Genomic DNA, 21,377 nt, shown 5'->3' on the forward strand with positions numbered 1-21,377 from the left:
CAGTACTGACCCTCTGACAGTGCAGCACTCCCTCAGTACTGACCCTCTGACAGTGCAGCACTCCCTCAGTACTGACCCTCTGACAGTGCAGCACTCCCTCAGTACTGACCCTCTGACAGTGCAGCACTCCCTCAGTACTGACCCTCTGACAGTGCAGCACTCCCTCAGTACTGACCCTCTGACAGTGCAGCACTCCCTCAGTACTGACCCTCTGACAGTGCAGCACTCCCTCAGTACTGACCCTCTGACAGTGCAGCACTCCCTCAGTACTGACCCTCTGACAGTGCAGCACTCCCTCAGTACTGACCCTCTGACAGTGCAGCACTCCCTCAGTACTGACCCTCTGACAGTGCAGCACTCCCTCAGTACTGACCCTCTGACAGTGCAGCACTCCCTCAGTACTGACCCTCTGACAGTGCAGCACTCCCTCAGTACTGACCCTCTGACAGTGCAGCACTCCCTCAGTACTGACCCTCTGACAGTGCAGCACTCCCTCAGTACTGACCCTCTGACAGTGCAGCACTCCCTCAGTACTGACCCTCTGACAGTGCAGCACTCCCTCAGTACTGACCCTCTGACAGTGCAGCACTCCCTCAGTACTGACCCTCTGACAGTGCAGCACTCCCTCAGTACTGACCCTCTGACAGTGCAGCACTCCCTCAGTACTGACCCTCTGACAGTGCAGCACTCCCTCAGTACTGACCCTCTGACAGTGCAGCACTCCCTCAGTACTGACCCTCTGACAGTGCAGCACTCCCTCAGTACTGACCCTCTGACAGTGCAGCACTCCCTCAGTACTGACCCTCTGACAGTGCAGCACTCCCTCAGTACTGACCCTCTGACAGTGCAGCACTCCCTCAGTACTGACCCTCTGACAGTGCAGCACTCCCTCAGTACTGACCCTCTGACAGTGCAGCACTCCCTCAGTACTGACCCTCTGACAGTGCAGCACTCCCTCAGTACTGACCCTCTGACAGTGCAGCACTCCCTCAGTACTGACCCTCTGACAGTGCAGCACTCCCTCAGTACTGACCCTCTGACAGTGCAGCACTCCCTCAGTACTGACCCTCTGACAGTGCAGCACTCCCTCAGTACTGACCCTCTGACAGTGCAGCACTCCCTCAGTACTGACCCTCTGACAGTGCAGCACTCCCTCAGTACTGACCCTCTGACAGTGCAGCACTCCCTCAGTACTGACCCTCTGACAGTGCAGCACTCCCTCAGTACTGACCCTCTGACAGTGCAGCACTCCCTCAGTACTGACCCTCTGACAGTGCAGCACTCCCTCAGTACTGACCCTCTGACAGTGCAGCACTCCCTCAGTACTGACCCTCTGACAGTGCAGCACTCCCTCAGTACTGACCCTCTGACAGTGCAGCACTCCCTCAGTACTGACCCTCTGACAGTGCAGCACTCCCTCAGTACTGACCCTCTGACAGTGCAGCACTCCCTCAGTACTGACCCTCTGACAGTGCAGCACTCCCTCAGTACTGACCCTCTGACAGTGCAGCACTCCCTCAGTACTGACCCTCTGACAGTGCAGCACTCCCTCAGTACTGACCCTCTGACAGTGCAGCACTCCCTCAGTACTGACCCTCTGACAGTGCAGCACTCCCTCAGTACTGACCCTCTGACAGTGCAGCACTCCCTCAGTACTGACCCTCTGACAGTGCAGCACTCCCTCAGTACTGACCCTCTGACAGTGCAGCACTCCCTCAGTACTGACCCTCTGACAGTGCAGCACTCCCTCAGTACTGACCCTCTGACAGTGCAGCACTCCCTCAGTACTGACCCTCTGACAGTGCAGCACTCCCTCAGTACTGACCCTCTGACAGTGCAGCACTCCCTCAGTACTGACCCTCTGACAGTGCAGCACTCCCTCAGTACTGACCCTCTGACAGTGCAGCACTCCCTCAGTACTGACCCTCTGACAGTGCAGCACTCCCTCAGTACTGACCCTCTGACAGTGCAGCACTCCCTCAGTACTGACCCTCTGACAGTGCAGCACTCCCTCAGTACTGACCCTCTGACAGTGCAGCACTCCCTCAGTACTGACCCTCTGACAGTGCAGCACTCCCTCAGTACTGACCCTCTGACAGTGCAGCACTCCCTCAGTACTGACCCTCTGACAGTGCAGCACTCCCTCAGTACTGACCCTCTGACAGTGCAGCACTCCCTCAGTACTGACCCTCTGACAGTGCAGCACTCCCTCAGTACTGACCCTCTGACAGTGCAGCACTCCCTCAGTACTGACCCTCTGACAGTGCAGCACTCCCTCAGTACTGACCCTCTGACAGTGCAGCACTCCCTCAGTACTGACCCTCTGACAGTGCAGCACTCCCTCAGTACTGACCCTCTGACAGTGCAGCACTCCCTCAGTACTGACCCTCTGACAGTGCAGCACTCCCTCAGTACTGACCCTCTGACAGTGCAGCACTCCCTCAGTACTGACCCTCTGACAGTGCAGCACTCCCTCAGTACTGACCCTCTGACAGTGCAGCACTCCCTCAGTACTGACCCTCTGACAGTGCAGCACTCCCTCAGTACTGACCCTCTGACAGTGCAGCACTCCCTCAGTACTGACCCTCTGACAGTGCAGCACTCCCTCAGTACTGACCCTCTGACAGTGCAGCACTCCCTCAGTACTGACCCTCTGACAGTGCAGCACTCCCTCAGTACTGACCCTCTGACAGTGCAGCACTCCCTCAGTACTGACCCTCTGACAGTGCAGCACTCCCTCAGTACTGACCCTCTGACAGTGCAGCACTCCCTCAGTACTGACCCTCTGACAGTGCAGCACTCCCTCAGTACTGACCCTCTGACAGTGCAGCACTCCCTCAGTACTGACCCTCTGACAGTGCAGCACTCCCTCAGTACTGACCCTCTGACAGTGCAGCACTCCCTCAGTACTGACCCTCTGACAGTGCAGCACTCCCTCAGTACTGACCCTCTGACAGTGCAGCACTCCCTCAGTACTGACCCTCTGACAGTGCAGCACTCCCTCAGTACTGACCCTCTGACAGTGCAGCACTCCCTCAGTACTGACCCTCTGACAGTGCAGCACTCCCTCAGTACTGACCCTCTGACAGTGCAGCACTCCCTCAGTACTGACCCTCTGACAGTGCAGCACTCCCTCAGTACTGACCCTCTGACAGTGCAGCACTCCCTCAGTACTGACCCTCTGACAGTGCAGCACTCCCTCAGTACTGACCCTCTGACAGTGCAGCACTCCCTCAGTACTGACCCTCTGACAGTGCAGCACTCCCTCAGTACTGACCCTCTGACAGTGCAGCACTCCCTCAGTACTGACCCTCTGACAGTGCAGCACTCCCTCAGTACTGACCCTCTGACAGTGCAGCACTCCCTCAGTACTGACCCTCTGACAGTGCAGCACTCCCTCAGTACTGACCCTCTGACAGTGCAGCACTCCCTCAGTACTGACCCTCTGACAGTGCAGCACTCCCTCAGTACTGACCCTCTGACAGTGCAGCACTCCCTCAGTACTGACCCTCTGACAGTGCAGCACTCCCTCAGTACTGACCCTCTGACAGTGCAGCACTCCCTCAGTACTGACCCTCTGACAGTGCAGCACTCCCTCAGTACTGACCCTCTGACAGTGCAGCACTCCCTCAGTACTGACCCTCTGACAGTGCAGCACTCCCTCAGTACTGACCCTCTGACAGTGCAGCACTCCCTCAGTACTGACCCTCTGACAGTGCAGCACTCCCTCAGTACTGACCCTCTGACAGTGCAGCACTCCCTCAGTACTGACCCTCTGACAGTGCAGCACTCCCTCAGTACTGACCCTCTGACAGTGCAGCACTCCCTCAGTACTGACCCTCTGACAGTGCAGCACTCCCTCAGTACTGACCCTCTGACAGTGCAGCACTCCCTCAGTACTGACCCTCTGACAGTGCAGCACTCCCTCAGTACTGACCCTCTGACAGTGCAGCACTCCCTCAGTACTGACCCTCTGACAGTGCAGCACTCCCTCAGTACTGACCCTCTGACAGTGCAGCACTCCCTCAGTACTGACCCTCTGACAGTGCAGCACTCCCTCAGTACTGACCCTCTGACAGTGCAGCACTCCCTCAGTACTGACCCTCTGACAGTGCAGCACTCCCTCAGTACTGACCCTCTGACAGTGCAGCACTCCCTCAGTACTGACCCTCTGACAGTGCAGCACTCCCTCAGTACTGACCCTCTGACAGTGCAGCACTCCCTCAGTACTGACCCTCTGACAGTGCAGCACTCCCTCAGTACTGACCCTCTGACAGTGCAGCACTCCCTCAGTACTGACCCTCTGACAGTGCAGCACTCCCTCAGTACTGACCCTCTGACAGTGCAGCACTCCCTCAGTACTGACCCTCTGACAGTGCAGCACTCCCTCAGTACTGACCCTCTGACAGTGCAGCACTCCCTCAGTACTGACCCTCTGACAGTGCAGCACTCCCTCAGTACTGACCCTCTGACAGTGCAGCACTCCCTCAGTACTGACCCTCTGACAGTGCAGCACTCCCTCAGTACTGACCCTCTGACAGTGCAGCACTCCCTCAGTACTGACCCTCTGACAGTGCAGCACTCCCTCAGTACTGACCCTCTGACAGTGCAGCACTCCCTCAGTACTGACCCTCTGACAGTGCAGCACTCCCTCAGTACTGACCCTCTGACAGTGCAGCACTCCCTCAGTACTGACCCTCTGACAGTGCAGCACTCCCTCAGTACTGACCCTCTGACAGTGCAGCACTCCCTCAGTACTGACCCTCTGACAGTGCAGCACTCCCTCAGTACTGACCCTCTGACAGTGCAGCACTCCCTCAGTACTGACCCTCTGACAGTGCAGCACTCCCTCAGTACTGACCCTCTGACAGTGCAGCACTCCCTCAGTACTGACCCTCTGACAGTGCAGCACTCCCTCAGTACTGACCCTCTGACAGTGCAGCACTCCCTCAGTACTGACCCTCTGACAGTGCAGCACTCCCTCAGTACTGACCCTCTGACAGTGCAGCACTCCCTCAGTACTGACCCTCTGACAGTGCAGCACTCCCTCAGTACTGACCCTCTGACAGTGCAGCACTCCCTCAGTACTGACCCTCTGACAGTGCAGCACTCCCTCAGTACTGACCCTCTGACAGTGCAGCACTCCCTCAGTACTGACCCTCTGACAGTGCAGCACTCCCTCAGTACTGACCCTCTGACAGTGCAGCACTCCCTCAGTACTGACCCTCTGACAGTGCAGCACTCCCTCAGTACTGACCCTCTGACAGTGCAGCACTCCCTCAGTACTGACCCTCTGACAGTGCAGCACTCCCTCAGTACTGACCCTCTGACAGTGCAGCACTCCCTCAGTACTGACCCTCTGACAGTGCAGCACTCCCTCAGTACTGACCCTCTGACAGTGCAGCACTCCCTCAGTACTGACCCTCTGACAGTGCAGCACTCCCTCAGTACTGACCCTCTGACAGTGCAGCACTCCCTCAGTACTGACCCTCTGACAGTGCAGCACTCCCTCAGTACTGACCCTCTGACAGTGCAGCACTCCCTCAGTACTGACCCTCTGACAGTGCAGCACTCCCTCAGTACTGACCCTCTGACAGTGCAGCACTCCCTCAGTACTGACCCTCTGACAGTGCAGCACTCCCTCAGTACTGACCCTCTGACAGTGCAGCACTCCCTCAGTACTGACCCTCTGACAGTGCAGCACTCCCTCAGTACTGACCCTCTGACAGTGCAGCACTCCCTCAGTACTGACCCTCTGACAGTGCAGCACTCCCTCAGTACTGACCCTCTGACAGTGCAGCACTCCCTCAGTACTGACCCTCTGACAGTGCAGCACTCCCTCAGTACTGACCCTCTGACAGTGCAGCACTCCCTCAGTACTGACCCTCTGACAGTGCAGCACTCCCTCAGTACTGACCCTCTGACAGTGCAGCACTCCCTCAGTACTGACCCTCTGACAGTGCAGCACTCCCTCAGTACTGACCCTCTGACAGTGCAGCACTCCCTCAGTACTGACCCTCTGACAGTGCAGCACTCCCTCAGTACTGACCCTCTGACAGTGCAGCACTCCCTCAGTACTGACCCTCTGACAGTGCAGCACTCCCTCAGTACTGACCCTCTGACAGTGCAGCACTCCCTCAGTACTGACCCTCTGACAGTGCAGCACTCCCTCAGTACTGACCCTCTGACAGTGCAGCACTCCCTCAGTACTGACCCTCTGACAGTGCAGCACTCCCTCAGTACTGACCCTCTGACAGTGCAGCACTCCCTCAGTACTGACCCTCTGACAGTGCAGCACTCCCTCAGTACTGACCCTCTGACAGTGCAGCACTCCCTCAGTACTGACCCTCTGACAGTGCAGCACTCCCTCAGTACTGACCCTCTGACAGTGCAGCACTCCCTCAGTACTGACCCTCTGACAGTGCAGCACTCCCTCAGTACTGACCCTCTGACAGTGCAGCACTCCCTCAGTACTGACCCTCTGACAGTGCAGCACTCCCTCAGTACTGACCCTCTGACAGTGCAGCACTCCCTCAGTACTGACCCTCTGACAGTGCAGCACTCCCTCAGTACTGACCCTCTGACAGTGCAGCACTCCCTCAGTACTGACCCTCTGACAGTGCAGCACTCCCTCAGTACTGACCCTCTGACAGTGCAGCACTCCCTCAGTACTGACCCTCTGACAGTGCAGCACTCCCTCAGTACTGACCCTCTGACAGTGCAGCACTCCCTCAGTACTGACCCTCTGACAGTGCAGCACTCCCTCAGTACTGACCCTCTGACAGTGCAGCACTCCCTCAGTACTGACCCTCTGACAGTGCAGCACTCCCTCAGTACTGACCCTCTGACAGTGCAGCACTCCCTCAGTACTGACCCTCTGACAGTGCAGCACTCCCTCAGTACTGACCCTCTGACAGTGCAGCACTCCCTCAGTACTGACCCTCTGACAGTGCAGCACTCCCTCAGTACTGACCCTCTGACAGTGCAGCACTCCCTCAGTACTGACCCTCTGACAGTGCAGCACTCCCTCAGTACTGACCCTCTGACAGTGCAGCACTCCCTCAGTACTGACCCTCTGACAGTGCAGCACTCCCTCAGTACTGACCCTCTGACAGTGCAGCACTCCCTCAGTACTGACCCTCTGACAGTGCAGCACTCCCTCAGTACTGACCCTCTGACAGTGCAGCACTCCCTCAGTACTGACCCTCTGACAGTGCAGCACTCCCTCAGTACTGACCCTCTGACAGTGCAGCACTCCCTCAGTACTGACCCTCTGACAGTGCAGCACTCCCTCAGTACTGACCCTCTGACAGTGCAGCACTCCCTCAGTACTGACCCTCTGACAGTGCAGCACTCCCTCAGTACTGACCCTCTGACAGTGCAGCACTCCCTCAGTACTGACCCTCTGACAGTGCAGCACTCCCTCAGTACTGACCCTCTGACAGTGCAGCACTCCCTCAGTACTGACCCTCTGACAGTGCAGCACTCCCTCAGTACTGACCCTCTGACAGTGCAGCACTCCCTCAGTACTGACCCTCTGACAGTGCAGCACTCCCTCAGTACTGACCCTCTGACAGTGCAGCACTCCCTCAGTACTGACCCTCTGACAGTGCAGCACTCCCTCAGTACTGACCCTCTGACAGTGCAGCACTCCCTCAGTACTGACCCTCTGACAGTGCAGCACTCCCTCAGTACTGACCCTCTGACAGTGCAGCACTCCCTCAGTACTGACCCTCTGACAGTGCAGCACTCCCTCAGTACTGACCCTCTGACAGTGCAGCACTCCCTCAGTACTGACCCTCTGACAGTGCAGCACTCCCTCAGTACTGACCCTCTGACAGTGCAGCACTCCCTCAGTACTGACCCTCTGACAGTGCAGCACTCCCTCAGTACTGACCCTCTGACAGTGCAGCACTCCCTCAGTACTGACCCTCTGACAGTGCAGCACTCCCTCAGTACTGACCCTCTGACAGTGCAGCACTCCCTCAGTACTGACCCTCTGACAGTGCAGCACTCCCTCAGTACTGACCCTCTGACAGTGCAGCACTCCCTCAGTACTGACCCTCTGACAGTGCAGCACTCCCTCAGTACTGACCCTCTGACAGTGCAGCACTCCCTCAGTACTGACCCTCTGACAGTGCAGCACTCCCTCAGTACTGACCCTCTGACAGTGCAGCACTCCCTCAGTACTGACCCTCTGACAGTGCAGCACTCCCTCAGTACTGACCCTCTGACAGTGCAGCACTCCCTCAGTACTGACCCTCTGACAGTGCAGCACTCCCTCAGTACTGACCCTCTGACAGTGCAGCACTCCCTCAGTACTGACCCTCTGACAGTGCAGCACTCCCTCAGTACTGACCCTCTGACAGTGCAGCACTCCCTCAGTACTGACCCTCTGACAGTGCAGCACTCCCTCAGTACTGACCCTCTGACAGTGCAGCACTCCCTCAGTACTGACCCTCTGACAGTGCAGCACTCCCTCAGTACTGACCCTCTGACAGTGCAGCACTCCCTCAGTACTGACCCTCTGACAGTGCAGCACTCCCTCAGTACTGACCCTCTGACAGTGCAGCACTCCCTCAGTACTGACCCTCTGACAGTGCAGCACTCCCTCAGTACTGACCCTCTGACAGTGCAGCACTCCCTCAGTACTGACCCTCTGACAGTGCAGCACTCCCTCAGTACTGACCCTCTGACAGTGCAGCACTCCCTCAGTACTGACCCTCTGACAGTGCAGCACTCCCTCAGTACTGACCCTCTGACAGTGCAGCACTCCCTCAGTACTGACCCTCTGACAGTGCAGCACTCCCTCAGTACTGACCCTCTGACAGTGCAGCACTCCCTCAGTACTGACCCTCTGACAGTGCAGCACTCCCTCAGTACTGACCCTCTGACAGTGCAGCACTCCCTCAGTACTGACCCTCTGACAGTGCAGCACTCCCTCAGTACTGACCCTCTGACAGTGCAGCACTCCCTCAGTACTGACCCTCTGACAGTGCAGCACTCCCTCAGTACTGACCCTCTGACAGTGCAGCACTCCCTCAGTACTGACCCTCTGACAGTGCAGCACTCCCTCAGTACTGACCCTCTGACAGTGCAGCACTCCCTCAGTACTGACCCTCTGACAGTGCAGCACTCCCTCAGTACTGACCCTCTGACAGTGCAGCACTCCCTCAGTACTGACCCTCTGACAGTGCAGCACTCCCTCAGTACTGACCCTCTGACAGTGCAGCACTCCCTCAGTACTGACCCTCTGACAGTGCAGCACTCCCTCAGTACTGACCCTCTGACAGTGCAGCACTCCCTCAGTACTGACCCTCTGACAGTGCAGCACTCCCTCAGTACTGACCCTCTGACAGTGCAGCACTCCCTCAGTACTGACCCTCTGACAGTGCAGCACTCCCTCAGTACTGACCCTCTGACAGTGCAGCACTCCCTCAGTACTGACCCTCTGACAGTGCAGCACTCCCTCAGTACTGACCCTCTGACAGTGCAGCACTCCCTCAGTACTGACCCTCTGACAGTGCAGCACTCCCTCAGTACTGACCCTCTGACAGTGCAGCACTCCCTCAGTACTGACCCTCTGACAGTGCAGCACTCCCTCAGTACTGACCCTCTGACAGTGCAGCACTCCCTCAGTACTGACCCTCTGACAGTGCAGCACTCCCTCAGTACTGACCCTCTGACAGTGCAGCACTCCCTCAGTACTGACCCTCTGACAGTGCAGCACTCCCTCAGTACTGACCCTCCGACAGTGCAGCACTCCCTCACTACTGACACTCTGACAGTGCTGAACTCCCTCAATACTGACCCTCTGACAGTGCAGCACTCCCTCAGTACTGACCCTCTGACAGTGCAGCACTCCCTCAGTTCTGACCTTCTGACAGTGCAGCACTCCCTCAGTACTGACCCTCTGACAGTGCAGCACTCCCTCAATACTGACCCTCTGACAGTGTAGCACTCCCTCAGTACTGACTCTCTGACAGTGCAGCACTCCCTCAGTACTGACCCTCTGACAGTGTAGCGCTCCCTCAGTACTGACCCTCGGACAGTGCAGCACTCCCTCAGTACTGACCCTCTGACAGTGCAGCACTCCCTCAGTACTGAACCTCTGATAGTGCAGCACTCCCTCATTACTGACCCTCCGACAGTACAGCACTCCCTCATTACTCACCCTCTGTCAGTGCAGCACTCCCTTAATACTGACCCTCTGACAGTGCAGCACTCCCTCATTACTGACCCTCTGACAGTGCAGCACTCCCTCAGTACTGACCCTCTGACAGTGCAGCACTCCCTCCGTACTTACCCTCTGACAGTGCAGCACTCCCTCATTACTGACCCTCTGACAGTGCAGCACTCCCTCAGTACTGACCCTCTGACAGTGCAGCACTCCCTCAGTACTGACTCTCTGACAGTGCAGCATTCCCTCAGTACTGACCCTCTGACAGTGCAGCACTCCCTCAATACTGACACTCTGACAGTGCAGCACTCCCTCAGTACTGACCCTCTGACAGTGCAGCACTCCCTCAGTACTGACCCTCTGACAGTGCAGCACTCCCTCAGTACTGACACTCTGACAGTGCAGCACTCCCTCAGTACTGACCCTCTGACAGTGCAGCGTTCCCTCAGTACTGACCCTCTGACAGTGCAGCACTCCCTCAGTACTGACGCTCTGACAGTGCAGCACTCCCTCAGTACTGACCCTCTGACAGTGTAGCACTCCCTCAGTACTGATCCCCTGACAGTGCAGCACTCCCTCAGTACTGACCTCTGACAGTGCAGCACTCCCTCAGTACTGACCCTCTGACAGTGCAGCACTCCCTCAGTACTGACCCTCCGACAGTGCAGCACTCCCTCATTACTGACACCTCTGACAGTGCAGCACTCCCTCAGTACTGAACCTCTGACAGTGCAGTGCTCACTCATTACTGACCCTCTGACAGTGCAGCACTCCCTCAGTACTGAACCTCCGAAAGTGAAGCACTCCCTCAGTACTGACCCTCTGACAGAGCAGCACTGCGTCAGTACTGACCCTCTGACAGTGCAGCACTCAGTCAGTACTGACCCTCTGACAGTGCAGCATTCCCTCAGTACTGACCCTCTGACAGTGCAGCACTCCCTTAGTACTGACCCTCTGACAGTGCAGCACTCCCTCAGTACTGACCCTCTGACAGTGCAGCACTCCCTCAGTACTGACCCTCTGACAGTGCAGCACTCCCTCAGTACTGACCCTCTGACAGTGCAGCACTCCCTCAGTACTGACACTCTGACAGTGCAGCACTCCCTCAGTACTGACCCTCTGACTGTGCAGCGCTACCTCAGTACTGACCCTCTGACAGTGTAGCACTCCCTCAGTACTGACCCTCTGACAGTGCAGCACTCCCTCAGTACTGACCCTCTGACAGTGCAGCACTCCCTCAGTACTGACCCTCTGACAGTGCAGCACTCCCTCAGTACTGAACCTCTGATAGTGCAGCACTCCCTCATTACTGACCCTCCGACAGTGCAGCACTCCCTCATTACTCACCCTCTGTCAGTGCAGCGCTCCCTCATACTGACCCTCTGACAGTGCAGCACTCCCTCATTACTGACCCTCTGACAGTGCAGCACTCCCTCAGTACTGACCCTCTGACAGTGCAGCACTCCCTCAGTACTTACCCTCTGACAGTGCAGCACTCCCTCAGTACTGACTCTCTGACAGTGCAGCACTCCCTCATTACTGACCCTCTGACAGTGCAGCACTCCCTCATTACTGACTCTCTGACAGTGCAGCACTCCCTCAGTACTGACCCTCTGACAGTGCAGCACTCCCTCACTACTGACACTCCGAAATTGCAGCACTCCCTCATTACTGGCCCGCTGACAGTGCAGCACTCCCTCAGTACTGACCCTCTGACAGTGCAGCACTCCCTCAGTACTGACACTCTGACAGTGCAGCACTCCCTCAGTACTGACCCTCTGACAGTGCAGCACTCCCTCAGTACTGACCCTCTGACAGTGCAGCACTCCCTCAGTACTGACACTCTGACAGTGCAGCACTCCCTCAGTACTGACCCTGTTATTGTGCAGCGCTACCTCAGTATTGACCCTCTGACAGTGTAGCACTCCCTCAGTACTGACTCTCTGACAGTGCAGCACTCCCTCAGTACTGAACCTCTGACAGTGTAGCGCTCCCTCAGTACTGACCCTCTGACAGTGCAGCACTCCCTCAGTACTAACCCTCTGACAGTGCGGCACTCCCTCAGTACTGACCCTCTGACAGTGCAGCACTCCCTCGGTACTGATCCTCTGATAGTGCAGCACTCCCTCAGTACTGATCCTCTGATAGTGCAGCACTCCCTCATTACTCACCCTCTGTCAGTGCAGCGCTCCCTCATTACTGACACTGTGACAGTGCACCACTCCCTCATTACTGATCCTCTGATAGTGCAGCACTCCCTCATTACTGACCCTCTGACAGTGCAGCACTCCCTCAGTACTGACCCTCTGACAGTGCAGCACTCCCTCAATACTGACCCTCTGACAGTGCAGCACTCCCTCATTACTGACCCTCTGACAGTGCAGCACTCCCTCAGTACTGACCCTCTGACAGTGCAGCACTCCCTCAGTACTGACCCTCTGACAGTGCAGCACTCCCTCAGTACTGACCCTCTGACAGTGCAGCACTCCCTCAGTACTGACCCTCTGACAGTGCAGCACTCCCTCAGTACTGACCCTCTGACAGTGCAGCACTCCCTCAGTACTGACCTCTGACAGTGCAGCACTCCCTCAGTACTGACCCTCTGACAGTGCAGCACTCCCTCAGTACTGACCCTCTGACAGTGCAGCACTCCCTCAGTACTGACCCTCTGACAGTGCAGCACTCCCTCAGTACTGACACTCTGACAGTGCAGCACTCCCTCAGTACTGACCCTCTGACAGTGCAGCACTCCCTCAGTACTGACCCTCTGACAGTGCAGCACTCCCTCAGTACTGACCCTCTGACAGTGCAGCACTCCCTCATTACTGACCCTCTGACAGTGCAGCACTCCCTCAGTACTGACCCTCTGACAGTGCAGCACTCCCTCATTACTGACCCTCTGACAGTGCAGCACTCCCTCAGTACTGACCCTCTGACAGTGCAGCACTCCCTCAGTACTGATCCTCTGATAGTGCAGCACTCCCTCAGTACTGACCCTCTGACAGTGCAGCACTCCCTCAGTACTGACCCTCTGACAGTGCAGCACTCCCTCAGTACTGACACTCTGACAGTGCAGCACTCCCTCAGTACTGACCTCTGATAGTGCAGCACTCCCTCAGTACTGACCCTCTTACAGTGCAGCACTCCCTCAGTACTGACCCTCTGACAGTGCAGCACTCCCTCAGTACTGACCCTCTGACAGTGCAGCACTCCCTCAGTACTGACCCTCTGACAGTGCAGCACTCCCTCAGTACTGACCCTCTGACAGTGCAGCACTCCCTCAGTACTGACCCTCTGACAGTGCAGCACTCCCTCAGTACTGACCCTCTGACAGTGCAGCACTCCCTCAGTAGTGAACGTTTGACAGTGCAGCACTCCCTCAGTACTGACCCTCTGACAGTGCAGCACTCCCTCATTACTGACACTCTGACAGTGCAGCACTCCCTCATTACTGACCCTCTGACAGTGCAGCACTCCCTCATTACTGACCCTCTGACAGTGCAGCACTCCCTCATTACTGACACTCTGACAGTGCAGCACTCCCTCATTACTGACCCTCTGACAGTGCAGCACTCCCTCATTACTGACCCTCGACAGTGCAGCACTCCCTCATTACTGACCCTCTGACAGTGCAGCACTCCCTCATTACTGACCCTCTGACAGTGCAGCACTCCCTCATTACTGACCCTCTGACAGTGCAGCACTCCCTCAGTACTGACCCTCTGACAGTGCAGCACTCCCTCAGTACTGACCCTCTGACAGTGCAGCACTCCCTCATTACTGACCCTCTGACAGTGCAGCACTCCCTCAGTACTGACCCTCTGACAGTGCAGCACTCCCTCAGTACTGACCCTCTGACTGTGCAGCGCTACCTCAGTATTGACCCTCTGACAGTGTAGCACTCCCTCAGTACTGACTCTCTGACAGTGCAGCACTCCCTCAGTACTGACCCTCTGACAGTGTAGCGCTCCCTCAGTACTGACCCTCGGACAGTGCAGCACTCCCTCAGTACTGACCCTCTGACAGTGCAGCACTCCCTCGGTACTGAACCTCTGATAGTGCAGCACTCCCTCATTACTGACCCTCCGACAGTGCAGCACTCCCTCATTACTCACCCTCTGTCAGTGCAGCACTCCCTTAATACTGACCCTCTGACAGTGCAGCACTCCCTCATTACTGACCCTCTGACAGTGCAGCACTCCCTCAGTACTGACCCTCTGACAGTGCAGCACTCCCTCGGTACTTACCCTCTGACAGTGCAGCACTCCCTCATTACTGACCCTCCGACAGTGCAGCACTCCCTCAGTACTGACCCTCTGACAGTGCAGCACTCCCTCAGTACTGACTCTCTGACAGTGCAGCATTCCCTCAGTACCGACCCTCTGACAGTGCAGCACTCCCTCATTACTGACTCTCTGACAGTGCAGCATTCCCTCAGTACTGACCCTCCGACAGTGCAGCACTCCCTCATTACTGACCCTCTGACAGTGCAGCACTCCCTCATTACTGAGCCTCTGACAGTGCAGCACTCCCTCAATACTGACCCTCCGACAGTGCAGCACTCCCTCATTACTGACACTCTGACAGTGCACCACTCCCTCATTACTGATCCTCTGATAGTGCAGCACTCCCTCAGTACTGACCCTCTGACAGTAGAGCACTCCCTCAGTACTGTCCCTCTGACAGTGCAGCACTCCCTCAGTACTGACCCTCTGACAGTGCAGCACTCCCTCAATACTGACACTCTGACAGTGCAGCACTCCCTCAGTACTGACCCTCTGACTGTGCAGCGCTACCTCAGTACTGACCCTCTGACAGTGTAGCACTCCCTCAGTACTGACTCTCTGACAGTGCTGCACTCCCTCAGTACTGACCCTCTGACAGTGTAGCGCTCCCTCAGTACTGACCCTCTGACAGTGTAGCACTCCCTCAGTACTGACTCTCTGACAGTGCAGCACTCCCTCAGTTCTGATCCTCTGATAGTGCAGCACTCCCTCATTACTGACCCTCTGACAGTGCATCACTCCCTCATTACTCACCCTCTGTCAGTGCAGCACTCCCTTAATACTGACCCTCTGACAGTGCAGCACTCCCTCATTACTGACCCTCTGACATTGCAGCACTCCCTCGGTACTTACCCTCTGACAGTGCAGCACTCCCTCAGTACTGAACCTCTGACAGTGCAGCACTCCCTCAGTACTGACCCTCTGACAGTAGATCACTCCCTCAGTACAGACCCTCTGACAGTGCAGCACTCCCTCAGTACTGACCCTCTGACAGTGCAGCACTCCCTCAGTACTGACCCTCTGACTGTGCAGCGCTACCTCAGTATTGACCCTCTGACAGAGTAGCACTCCCTCAGTACTGACTCTCTGACAGTGCAGCACTCCCTCAGTACTGACCCTCTGACAGTGTAGCGCTCCCTCAGTACTGACCCTCTGACAGTGCAGCACTCCCTCAGTACTAACCCTCTGACAGTGCGGCACTCCCTCATTACTCACCCTCTGTCAGTGCAGCGCTCCCTCAGTACTGACCCTCTGACAGTGCAGCACTCCCTTAATACTGACCCTCTGACAGTGCAGCACTTCCTCATTACTGACCCTCTGACAGTGCAGCACTCCCTCGGTACTTACCCTCTGACAGTGCAGCACTCCCTCATTACTGACCCTCCGACAGTGCAGCACTCCCTTAGTCCTGACCCTCTGACAGTGCAGCTATCCCTCAATACTGACGCTCCGACAGTGCAGCATTCCCTCAGTACTGACCCTCTGACAGTGCAGCACTCCCTCATTACTGACTCTCTGACAGTGCAGCATTCCCTCAGTACTGACCCTCCGACAGTGCAGCACTCCCTCATTACTGACCCTCTGACAGTGCTGCACTCCCTCATTACTCACCCTCTGTCAGTGCAGCGCTCCATCAGTACTGACCCTCTGACAGTGCAGCACTCCCTTAATACTGACCCTCTGACAGTGCAGCACTCCCTCATTACTGACCCTCTGACAGTGCAGCACTCCCTCGGTACTTACCCTCTGACAGTGCAGCACTCCCTCATTACTGACCCTCCGACAGTGCAGCACTCCCTTAATCCTGACCCTCTGACAGTGCAGCACTCCCTCAGTACTGACGCTCCGACAGTGCAGCATTCCCTCAGTACTGACCCTCTGACAGTGCAGCACTCCCTCATTACTGACTCTCTGACAGTGCAGCCTTCCCTCAGTACTGACCCTCCGACAGTGCAGCACTCCCTCATTACTGACCCTCTGACAGTGCAGCACTCCCTCATTACTGATCCTCTGATAGTGCAGCACTCCCTTATTACTGAGCCTCTGACAGTGCAGCACTCCCTCAATACTGACCCTCCGACAGTGCAGCACTCCCTCATTACTCACCCTCTGTCAGTGCAGCACTCCCTTAATACTGACCCTCTGACAGTGCAGCACTCCCTCATTACTGACCCTCTGACAGTGCAGCACTCCCTCAGTACTGACCCTCTGACAGTGCAGCACTCCCTCGGTACTTACCCTCTGACAGTGCAGCACTCCCTCATTACTGACCCTCTGACAGTGCAGCACTCCCTCAGTACTGACCCTCTGACAGTGCAGCACTCCCTCAGTACTGACTCTCTGACAGTGCAGCACTCCCTCGGTACTTACCCTCTGACAGTGCAGCACTCCCTCATTACTGACCCTCCGACAGTGCAGCACTCCCTCATTACTGACCCTCTGACAGTGCAGCAGTCCCTCAGTACTGACCCTCTGACAGCGCAGCACTCCCTCAGTACTGACCCTCTGACAGTGCAGCACTCCCTCATTACTGACCCTCCGACAGTGCAGCACTCCCTCAGTACTGACCCTCTGACAGTGCAGCACTCCCTCATTACTGACCCTCTGACAGTGCAGCACTCCCTCAGTACTGACCCTCTGACTGTGCAGTGCTACCTCAGTATTGACCCTCTGACAGAGTAGCACTCCCTCAGTACTGACTCTCTGACAGTGCAGCACTCCCTCAGTACTGACCCTCTGACAGTGTAGCGCTCCCTCAGTACTGACCCTCTGACAGTGCAGCACTCCCTCAGTACTAACCCTCTGACAGTGCGGCACTCCCTCATTACTCACCCTCTGTCAGTGCAGCGCTCCCTCAGTACTGACCCTCTGACAGTGCAGCACTCCCTTAATACTGACCCTCTGACAGTGCAGCACTTCCTCATTACTGACCCTCTGACAGTGCAGCACTCCCTCGGTACTTACCCTCTGACAGTGCAGCACTCCCTCATTACTGACCCTCCGACAGTGCAGCACTCCCTTAGTCCTGACCCTCTGACAGTGCAGCACTCCCTCAATACTGACGCTCCGACAGTGCAGCATTCCCTCAGTACTGACCCTCTGACAGTGCAGCACTCCCTCATTACTGACTCTCTGACAGTGCAGCATTCCCTCAGTACTGACCCTCCGACAGTGCAGCACTCCCTCATTACTGACCCTCTGACAGTGCTGCACTCCCTCATTACTCACCCTCTGTCAGTGCAGCGCTCCATTAGTACTGACCCTCTGACAGTGCAGCACTCCCTTAATACTGACCCTCTGACAGTGCAGCACTCCCTCATTACTGACCCTCTGACAGTGCAGCACTCCCTCGGTACTTACCCTCTGACAGTGCAGCACTCCCTCATTACTGACCCTCCGACAGTGCAGCACTCCCTTAATCCTGACCCTCTGACAGTGCAGCACTCCCTCAGTACTGACGCTCCGACAGTGCAGCATTCCCTCAGTACTGACCCTCTGACAGTGCAGCACTCCCTCATTACTGACTCTCTGACAGTGCAGCCTTCCCTCAGTACTGACCCTCTGACAGTGCAGCACTCCCTCATTACTGATCCTCTGATAGTGCAGCACTCCCTCATTACTGAGCCTCTGACAGTGCAGCACTCCCTCAATACTGACCCTCCGACAGTGCAGCACTCCCTCATTACTCACCCTCTGTCAGTGCAGCACTCCCTTAATACTGACCCTCTGACAGTGCAGCACTCCCTCATTACTGACCCTCTGACAGTGCAGCACTCCCTCAGTACTGACCCTCTGACAGTGCAGCACTCCCTCGGTACTTACCCTCTGACAGTGCAGCACTCCCTCATTACTGACCCTCTGACAGTGCAGCACTCCCTCAGTACTGACCCTCTGACAGTGCAGCACTCCCTCAGTACTGACTCTCTGACAGTGCAGCACTCCCTCGGTACTTACCCTCTGACAGTGCAGCACTCCCTCAGTACTGACCCTCTGACTGTGCAGCGCTCCCTCATTACTGACCCTCTGACAGTGCAGCACTCCCTCATTACTGACCCTCTGACAGTGCAGCACTCCCTCATTACTGACCCTCTGACAGTGCAGCAGTCCCTCAGTACTGACCCTCTGACAGCGCAGCACTCCCTCGGTACTGACCCTCTGACAGTGCAGCACTCCCTCATTACTGACCCTCCGACAGTGCAGCACTCCCTCAGTACTGACCCTCTGACAGTGCAGCACTCCCTCATTACTGACCCTCTGACAGTGCAGCACTCCCTCAGTACTGACTCTCTGACAGTGCAGCACTCCCTCAGTACTGACCCTCTGACTGTGCAGCGCTACCTCAGCCCTGACCCTCTGACAGTGCCGCACTCCCTCATTACTGACCCTCTGACAGTGCAGCACTCCCTCATTACTGACCCTCTGACAGTGCAGCACTCCCTCAATACTGACCCTCTGACAGTACAGCACTCCCTCAGTACTGACCCTCTGACAGTGCAGCACTCCCTCAGTACTGACCCTCTGACAGTACAGCACTCCCTCAATACTGACCCTCTGACAGTGCAGCGCTCCCTCAGTACTGACCCTCTGACAGTGCATCACTCCCTCAATACTGACCCTCTGACAGTACAGCACTCCCTCAGTACTGACCCTCTGACAGTGCAGCACTCCCTCAGTACTGACCCTCTGACAGTACAGCCCTTCCTCAGTACTGACCCTCTGACAGTGCAGCACTCCCTCAGTACTGAACCTCTGACAGTGCAGTGCCCCCTCAGTACTGACCCTCTGACAGTGCATCACTCCCTCAATACTGACCCTCTGACAGTACAGCACTCCCTCAGTACTGACCCTCTGACAGTGCAGCACTCCCTCAGTACTGACCATCTGACAGTGCAGCACTCCCTCAGTACTGACCCTCTGACAGTGCAGCACTCCCTCAGTACTTACCCTCTGACAGTGCAGCACTCCCTCAGTACTGACCCTCTGACAGTGCAGCTCTCCCTCAGTACTGACAATCTGACAGTGCAGCACTCCCTCAGTACTGACCCTCTGACAGTGCAGCACTCCCTCAGTACTTACCCTCTGACAGTGCAGCGCACCCTCAGTACTGACCCTCTGACAGTGCAGCACTCCCTCAATACTGACCCTCTGACATTGCAGCACTCCCTCAATACTGACCCTCTGACATTGCAGCACTCCCTCAGTCCTGACCCTCTGACAGTGCAGCACTCCCTCAGTACTGACCCTCTGACAGTGCAGCACTCCCTCAAGACTGACCCTCTGACAGTGCAGCACTCCCTCAGTACTGACCCTCTGACAGTGCAGCACTCCCTCAGCACTGACCCTCTGACAGTGCAGCACTCCCTCAGTACTGACCCTCTGACAGTGCAGCACTCCCTCAGTAATGACCCTCTGACAGTGCAGCGCTCCGTCAGTACTGACCCTCTGACAGTGTAGCACTCCCTCAGTACTGACCCTCTGACAGTGCAGCACTCCCTCAGTACTGACCCTCTGACAGTGCAGCACTCCCTCAGTACTGACCCTCTGACAGTGCAGCACTCCCTCAGTACTGACCCTCCGATAGGTCTGGACTCCCTTTATACTGACCATCCAGAAGGGATGGAGGAGGAGGGGATGAAGTGAAGGTTGGTTAAATGGATCGTGATTAGATTTGTACCTCAGCAAGTGCCGCTGACATAAACTCCCCTTGGATATCGAAAATCACCGTTCCATGATCCTCCAGCGCTGCGACCTCACACTGTAGCTCCAGGCACTGTGCAATCCCACAGTCCTGGATGGGAACAGAGAGAAGGGGGATGTGATATTGCACAGTGTTATTTATTTTAATGATCTTTCCCCTCCCACTGGCCTTATTTCTAACTCAGTTCAGAAAGGTGCCAAAAGTATCAACCACATATGGCCCTGCACAGCTACAGGTGCCCTACCCAGAATGAGAAAATAGTGAAAACTGGGAAATCAGAGTATTGGTCCAAACTGGTCTTGTATACTTTAATAGATGACACAAAGATTGGCCGGGTGGTTAACAGTGAGGTTGAGTGTCTTGGGCTACAGGAAGATATAGACGGGATGGTCAAATGGGCAGATAAGTGGCAGATGGAATTTAACCCTGAAAAGTGGGAGGTGATACACTTTGGAAGGAGTAATTTGACAAGGAAGTATTCAATGAATTGCATGACACTAGGAAGTTCTGAGGAACAAAGGGACCTTGGCGTGTGTGTCCATAGATCTCTGAAAGCGGAGTGGCATGTTAGTGGGCTGGTGAAAAAGGCATATGGGACACTTGCATTTATCGGCATAGCTTACAAAAGTAGTGAGGTCATCTTGGAATTGTATAGAACCTTGGTGAGGCCACAGCTGGAGTACTGTGTGCGGTTCTGGTCGCCACATTATAGGAAGGATGTGATTGCACTGGAGGGGGTGCAGAGGAGATTCACCAGGATGTTGCCTGGGATGAAATATTTAAGTTATGAAGAGAGGTTGGATAGACTTGGGTTGTTTTGGTTGGAGCAGAGAAGACTGAGGGGCGACCTGATCGAGGTTTACAAGGTTATGAGGGGCATGGACAGAGTGGATAGGGAGCAGCTGTTCCCCGTAGTTAAAGGGTCAGTCACAAGGGGGAATAAGTTCAAGGTGAGGGGCAGGAGGTTTAGGGGGGATGTGAGGAAAAACTTTTTTACCCAGAGTCTTGTGACGGTCTGGAATGCACTGATTGGGAGGGTGGTGGAGGCGGGTTGCCTCACATCCTTTAAAAAGTACCCGGGTGAGCACTTGGCACCTCATAACATTCAAGGCTATTGACCCAGTGCTGGTAAATGGGATTAGGTAGGTAGGTCAGGTGTTTCTCATGGGTTGATGCAGACTCAATGGGCCGAAGGGCCTCTTCTGCACTGTGA

General features: G+C 56.0%; 1 protein-coding gene across 1 annotated transcript in view; it reads right to left on the reverse strand.

The window, feature by feature from the left end:
* LOC121274761 (integrin alpha-M-like) overlaps positions 1 to 21,377 on the reverse strand; it is a gene marked incomplete at both ends in the record, with an annotated part of 314,340 nt that overhangs the window by 16,451 nt on the left and 276,512 nt on the right. Inside the window, one exon of the mRNA XM_041182106.1 lies at positions 20,141 to 20,254. Within this exon, the coding sequence (XP_041038040.1) occupies positions 20,141 to 20,254 (114 nt within the window). The remainder of the gene's footprint in view (positions 1 to 20,140; positions 20,255 to 21,377) is intronic.

Source organism: Carcharodon carcharias, assembly GCF_017639515.1.
Source record: "Carcharodon carcharias isolate sCarCar2 chromosome 37 unlocalized genomic scaffold, sCarCar2.pri SUPER_37_unloc_9, whole genome shotgun sequence".
Taxonomy (NCBI): Eukaryota; Metazoa; Chordata; class Chondrichthyes; order Lamniformes; family Lamnidae; genus Carcharodon; species Carcharodon carcharias.